General features: G+C 38.3%; 1 protein-coding gene across 1 annotated transcript; it reads right to left on the bottom strand.

Annotated features, from left to right (window-relative positions):
- Nucleotides 1-4,282: 4,282 nt before the first annotated feature.
- On the bottom strand, nt 4,283-7,034 carry LOC122639085 (ABC transporter C family member 3-like). The gene is made up of 5 exons (XM_043831921.1): nt 5,790-7,034; nt 5,459-5,545; nt 4,721-5,371; nt 4,475-4,639; nt 4,283-4,288 (listed from the first exon to the last, which is right to left on the bottom strand). The coding sequence occupies exons 1-5, from the start codon at nt 7,032-7,034 to the stop codon at nt 4,283-4,285; spliced, it is 2,154 nt and encodes a 717-aa protein (XP_043687856.1).
- Between the last annotated feature and the right edge of the window lie 870 nt (nt 7,035-7,904).

The following is a 7,904-nucleotide window of genomic DNA, read 5'->3' as shown; positions in this document are numbered from 1 at the left end:
TTACATTTCCAACGATCATAAAATAAGCGGAAGCGTTTACAGTAGTTACCTCATGTTCACACGGCTAAGTGATACATAAATAGTTTGGATGGATATCCCGAATGACCATAGCATAACTACCCCAAAACAAGTATAATAATAAATATTTATACAAGGCACGTGGCCCCAAAAAAAAAAAAAGAAGGGAACAAGTCCCAAGTATCAATACAGCCCGTAGGCACAATCATCATGGGCAACCATCGCCATGATCCTCAGTCACGGTCTCTGGCTCCACAGTAATCATCTGCATCAAAATCTAAAAAGAATGTGTACACGGGGGTTAGCTCCACCGAGCTAGTGAGAGAGAAAAGGGGATGCACAATCACACAATCACAAATAGTCCATGGTGCATGCTATTATTAATTCATTTACCACCTAACACACAATGCTAAGTCAATGGGTATATGCTACTGCAATAACTCGGGAAGACATTGTGGATCCTTCCATTCTCACCACAATGCAACCTCAATTATTACTATGGAGCCCGCGCCGGTCGTAGTCATCACCACCCAGAGGCAGACCCCGATAACCATTACTACCCCTGGCCTGGCCTCTCTAACTCTCCACAGGCAGCAGGTGCTCTGGCTACCCAACACCTAAACCCCTGTTGGTAAGGGTCGTAGCATAGGGAACTGAGCCATTTACCACCTAACACACAATGCTAAGTCATTGGGTATATGCTACTGCAATAACTCGGGAAGACATTGTGGATCCTTCCATTCTCACCACAATGCAACCTCAATTATTACTATGGAGCCCGCGCCGGTCGTAGTCATCACCACCCGCAGGCGGACCCGATAACCATTACTACCCCTGGCCTGGCCTCTCTAACTCTCCACAGCGCAGTGCTCGCTACCCAACACCTAAACCCCGTTGGTAAGGGTCGTAGCATAGGGAATCGAGCCTAACCACAGATATACTACATGAATCCTATCGTGTTGAGAGGTACATCCGGGTGTGTCAACGTCCCATTCCATCTAACACCCGGTACCAAGACAACACGGTGCATACAGACAAGAATGAGATGCAATATACAATTCCATCGTAATTGGGGTTCCGGTGCGATTTCCCGCACCGTAACCCAACACAAATCCATATCATCCAAATCATCATCATCGAATAAGAATAAATGCAAATATGCAATCATGCTTGAATGATAATGTCACAATATAATTCATAAATGCATGAATAAGCAATAGTAAACAAGCTCAAACAGTCACCCAAACCCACTCACCAATTACTTCAAATGGAGTTTGTATAAGCGCAACGATTCCCGCTCAAAATCACCCCATTGCACATATGTTGGCGCCTATGGAAGTGAATAAGAGTGTGAGAGAGTGTAGGGGAGGCCTCATAGAGAAACCCCACCGTTTACATAAGTTATAAGCCTTAAAACGCATCGGAGGCAACGCTCGGACTCAAGCAGCCTGCCTCCGACCTTGCCTCCGACCTTCCCCTGCAGCTCGTGACACATCGGAGGCAAACATCGGACTCACGCAGCCTTGCCTCCGATGCAACCCAAGTGTGATTTCAAGGTCTTTAAAAGCCCAGGGTTGTCCCATTTGGTTCTCTAAGCCTCAAGGGACTAGGGAGGGGTGTCTTGGAGTCTATTTGGGTCTTAGAAACACCCAACATTCAAAGATTTAAGGGGGTTTAAAGGATCAAAAGCTCAAAAATCCAGATTTGGGGTTTTCTTTGGTGGTTGAAGCTTTAGAATCAAATAGATTCAGCAAGAGGTCAAAATAGAGGTCTTTATAGGATTGTAATGAAAATGGGATAGCATCCTACAAGGGAAAACTACACATGGCTCGAGCTAACCCTTTGGGTTTCCAAAAAGAAATCCCCATCTTGGGCTGCAACCAACGAACCACCCAAGCTCAAACGAGCAAGGGGGAAGAGAGAAAAATGGGGGAAAAGGGCACTTGGCTTACCTGGTTTGAGGTACACACGAGGTGCCCTCTTTAAAGCTCCAAACCCGGCAGACTGCTTCCTTCTTCTTCTTCCCTTCCTTCTCCTCCTTCTCCTCCTCTCTTCAAAGCTCTCCTCTCCTTTCACGATTAGGTTAGGAAAGAGAAAGAAAAAAGAAAGACTAAGGAATAGTCTTACCCCTCTCTCTCATATAGACTTCACATTTATTGGCCTATTTGGATAAGGCCTCATAAGTGTAACCTAGGGTCTATTTGGGTAGGGTCAAACATGGTAGGGCACCAATAGCACCTTAGCCACGGGGTCTCACCCACAAGGGTCCTTGTTGCGCATTGGATGCGGGCCGGAGGCAGCCGAACCTTGCCTCCGATGCGAGTAGGAAGGTGGTTCCCACCATAAGAGGTCGGGCCTTTGGACCACACTTCGAGGGCTTTGAGAGGGCAGAAGCACACAACAAAATTTGGTCAACTACTTACCCCCGACACGTCAAGGTGCAACCTCCGTGGTCCCGACTAGTTTCCACAGAGGCAACCTCGTACTATGGTCAATATAGTGGGTTTGACCACCAGGAGAACAACTCACCGGCATACGTGGCGTTGATAACTACACGCCACGTGGAAGAATTAATAATTAATTATACTCCTGGAAAGTGTATAACAATTTCATTCTATTTTGTTTAGTTAAGTTGTTCTCATTTGAATCATTACTATTATTTAATTCTACTAAATGTTGATTAAATTATATACATTATTTGTATGTTGACAATATCCTAATCTTTCTATCCCCAAATTCTTTGATAAAAAGTTTAATGAACATGGACATAAATGTATCAAAAAAATTTATGGTTTCCATTTTCCAAACTTTTAAGAAATCTTTAATCACATTATCAAATTTCAAATTCAATTTATAAAACATGTGTTCATATCCAAAACTGCTTTGCCAAATATAATTTTTTTTTTTTTATGATGGACTAGAGAAAATTGCCTATTCACTAATGCCAAAACACATGAATGTGCAGCTTTAGTGCAAAAATGTGGTGTAGTGCAACCTAGGTACATCACTTAGGCTAAGTGCAATAATACTAATCCACCCTTAGCATAAAGCGAGCCCATGCACTTCACTTAGGGAATAAAGAGGGTTGTGAAGGAAAAAGAATAAAAATAAGGGAAGTGGAAAAGAAGAATGGAAAGGAAGGAAGAAGAATATTTTCCCATTGAAAATGATCAACTAAATGTAATGAAGTAACAATTTTAGGTGGTCCATCTCCATGGGATTCTCTTAACTGCCCATATATTAGCTACATGGCAGTTCCACTGGGGCTTATTTTTAACATGGCTCATCCAAATCACTTTGGGGCACAAATTTGGGCCCTGGTTGATGGAGAATTCAACTTACATAGCTTTGGGCAACTTTAGTTCAATCATTGAAATTACATTGGTAAGAAGTCCAAACATGGTGGGCCATAAAATACAGATTGTGTCAAAAACTTAACACATGACTAATCCAAAGAGGAACTACTATTCAATGGTTGGTTTGACTAAAAAAACAATCTATATAACCTGAAATTATTGGACCACTAAGACAAGGCTCCTAGTCAGGCATTGCAATGGACATTTTCCCTTAATCCTTAGTATTTATTTTTTGAGAATTATTTGTTAATATATCATTTACTATTTTAGAAAGTTTCTCCAATGTATTCTAAATTTATGCACTAATTTATTTTCACAATTATTAATTGAGTTTTTAATGATCAAGTATGAAAATTAAGAATTTATTTACTTTATTTATAAAAGTTTCCTGGTCGACAGACCAGGTAAGAGGGTTCTTAGTCGAGACACCTACTTTTGTTTGGATTGAAACTTGACATGTGAGAAGGGAACTTTGGGGTCTTCCTATCCAAAAAATGTTAGCTCAGTCTGGTTTTACCACATGGCAGAAATAGGAATCTTACAATGGCTTGGTTATGGACCGCAAGACTAGAAAAACTTCTCCATATATTAATTGTTAACTTCTATTAATTATTAACTTATTTTTAGTATGGGCTCCAACCTAACAGAATTGTCAACAAAATAATAGGCTAGATTGTATTCTTATCCATACATATTTAAAATATTTATTCATATTAAAAGTGTAGCCTCATTGCTTTGAGTGGGCTTTGCACTTTGACAACATTGGCCCTGTTTGGTCTTTTCTTCTCAAACAATTTTGGTAAGCGAAAAGGCTAAAGCTTTGCATTAATTTACATGAAAATATGTAATTGAGAAAATGGATTCTCACACATAGTCTTTATAATTCAAGAAGAATATTAAGGTTTAAATCACCACTTTCACACCCAAGAGTATATGAATCCAGTACTAAATTAATTTTTGTGTGAAAAAACAAAATTTAGAACTCACTGATCAAATAAATCTTGAACCAACTTTTATTATGACTTATTAACCACGAGAAAAATATGGTTGAGTTTGATTTAAAATTTTAACTATAAGAAGTGGAGTAGCATTAAAATTACCTGGTACCAGATGCATGTCACTGTTAATGGAATAAAAACAATTAACATTTTCCATGCAACTTGTGACATTACTGCAGCAGTTCCTAAGAATTCTATGATGGAGATAATAAGTTCTTCAATTTGTTGTGGAATAGATGAATCAACTGCACTTTGATCTATGGATACCTGCATAAAAAATAGATTTTATATTTAACAACATCATTTGGATCATTTGGATCCCAATAGTAAATAAACACATTTACTAACCCGATTTAGGATCCTTCCACTTGGAGTAGAATCGAAAAATGACAAGGGAGCCCGAAAAATGCACGAATGCATTTGGTTAAAGAGTAAAGTGGCAGTCTTGTATCCAACAGTTACAATGACCATGGACCTTATAAGTACACAAAAAGAACTTCCAATAATCAAAGCAACATAAACAAATATGACTGTGTATCCTCTATCATGATGTCTCACATTCTCTGAAACAGGAGTAGCCAACACCATCCAATAACTACTGACTATTTGAAGAAGCTTAACAAGAATTTGTGCCAGTAATATCAATGGTACAAAAGCCCCTTTATATGTTGCAGTAATATACTTCCAATAGATTGAAAAACTAACTCCATCCTTTTCTCTCTTTTCTTCTTGGACAAGCTGCTCTTGTAACCGAACCAATTTTTTTGTTTCACAGTTTTTAGGTTCCTTTTTCTCATCATCTTGATTAGACTTCTCATTGCATAAAATATTATCATCCTTTTCAACATTAATTAAATTATCCTTTGCAGCCATACGCTTGACAGAATTAAGATCTGACAAAGCTTTCTTATGTGCACCCACTAATTCCATCAAGTCAGTTCCTGAACTAAGAATTTCTTTGTATTTTCCTACCTGAACAATCATTCCATCCCTCATAACCTGCCAAATTAGAGAAGGTAAATAATCACTTTCAAACAATATTGAGGGACTACTTGAAGTCGAGAAAGAAAGATGCCATACTCTCACCAGGATAAGATCAGCAGAGGGTAAAAACTCTATTTGGTGGGTAACATAAATTACTGTTTTTGAACTCAAAATTCCCAGCAAACACTCCTGTCACATAAGTTCAAATGTTCACATTTTAGCACTTAAAAATGATTTTCGATTACTTAAAAGTGACAAATAGTTATCCACATTAATATGATAACGGTAAGCAACATATCATGTATTTGTATGTCTCGTTTTTCAGACAATCAAGATTTCAATATTCTTAGATCAAACCAATTTTGGTTGACCAAATTATGATGTAAGAATGAGATAAGAAAAAATGTAGAAGTAGAGGTCAAAGAACAACTACCTTAAATAGATGATTTCCTGTATGAACATCCACAGCACTAAAAGGGTCATCAAGTAGATAAATATCAGCATCATGGTACAAAGCACGTGCAATTTGAATTCTTTGCTTCTGTCCACCACTCAGGTTGATCCCTCTCTCCCCTATGATAGTTTGGTCCCCAAAGGCACATAATTCTAGGTCCTTATTTAGTGAACATGCTTGGAGGATCATCTCGTACCTTTCCTTGTCCATCGCCTTACCAAATAATATATTATCTATTATCTTGCCACTCTGTATCCAAGGTGATTGTGCAACATATGCTTTCGTTCCATTTAACTTAATGATTCCAGATACCTTTGGCACTTCTCCCAATATGCATGAAAGTAGGCTTGACTTGCCTGACCCAATAGAACCACAAATAGCCACTCTCATACCATGATGAACTCGGATATTAATATCTTTTAATGTGAGATTAGGGGAATGAAGATCCCAAGAGAAATTACCATTTACTATCTCAACTGCAACCTCGCCACCATCTTTTGGAACCTTCTGTACTATATTTGGATGAAGATCATCGAGACAGAGGTATGAGACTATTCTATCAAGGGAAACTTTAGTCTGAACTATCATGGAGATTGTGTTTGGGACATTATAAATGGGCAATTGTAAAATCTCAAATGTTGCAAGTGCGGATAGAATGTTTCCTGACCCTAATGGAATTCCCATTAGCATACAAAACCCGAAAGTAGCCATAGATACAAACATGGGAGCAGAAGAGTAGACAAAGGAATTAGTAGCCAATAAATAAAGTAACTTTTTTAACCATCTTGTTTCAGAGTTTCTAAGCTCAATTATCTTAGCCAAGAACTTCATATCCCAACCCTGGAGTTTGAGAACCCTCATATTCCGTAGAGCCTCAGATGTCACCTTCATCCTTCGATCTTTTGAATCCATCAATTCCCCTTGAAATTTTTCCTGTAGTTTTTCTAGTGGAACATTTGATAACATCAAAATCATTGTGGCAACAACAGCTACAAGTGAAGCAAGCCCAAGGTTTTTGTATAAGATCAACAATGCTAGAATAATCTCAAGAGGCACCCTCCATATATTATGCAAGTACCAACTAAAAAAGCCAATCCTTTCTACATCAACACTCATCAAATTAATATTCTCCCCACTAGTATGGTCCTGTTTTGATTGGCTTGAAAGCTTGAGACACTTGTTATAAATTATTGAGAACAAGGCAGCACGAACTTTAATTGCCATATTTCGCAATAGAAAGAACAAGTGTCTCTCTGAGAGGCACCTTAGGAGTTTTGAAAGAAAGAAAATAAATACTAGCACATAACCTCTGTATTTTTTTGGGTGAGGACTATTGAGATGCTGAACAAAGGCGTCAATAAGATACGGTCCAACATAAGAAGCCAATGTACGCACAATTGATAGTAGAGCTGTCCATAGAATTTCTTTCAATGTTGAGAGAATCAATGCCTTCACCAACTTGAGTATGCTTACTTGATCTCCATTACCACTGCTATTACTATTAGATTCAAGTTTTTTTCTAAACCGAGTATAGACCACATTGGCACTATGACAATTGGCAAGCTGAGGAACATCTTCAAGGTCTAGTGTTTTTTTATACCCAAGTGCAAGCAAAGATCTGATCCAAGAGAAAGTGAAAATACTAAAAAAATTGGCATTTTCATAAGGACTTATACCCTCTCCAGCAGCACTTGGACTTTGTCCATCGTCAACACTTGAGTCTTGCCCAATGTTACCATTTTTTCGATTAGAAATAATATTCAAAAGAGGCTCCAAAAAATGGAAATCTTCATCTTCTCGTCCCTTCCAAAATAACCCAGCATAACAAAATAACAAACTAGCAATAATTGATACAATATCAGAGGCCCACAGTAGGAATGGTAAGGATGAATGTTTCCAATACACCCCAAGATGTATGGCAAGATAGGAACAAGACATTAGGAAGTAGAAGGTAAACCAAATCCTTAATAGAATAGGGAACTTATGCTTACTTGAATGGAAAAACTGGGTTTGCATGTAGGCAGAGATCATAAACCAAGCGAGTGTTTTGAAAGTAAAATCCACTTGGATAACAAACTTTAGATCAGACCAACC

This window comes from Telopea speciosissima, chromosome 9, assembly GCF_018873765.1.
Source record: "Telopea speciosissima isolate NSW1024214 ecotype Mountain lineage chromosome 9, Tspe_v1, whole genome shotgun sequence".
Taxonomy (NCBI): Eukaryota; Viridiplantae; Streptophyta; class Magnoliopsida; order Proteales; family Proteaceae; genus Telopea; species Telopea speciosissima.
This window is presented reverse-complemented; position numbering and strand designations above follow the sequence as displayed.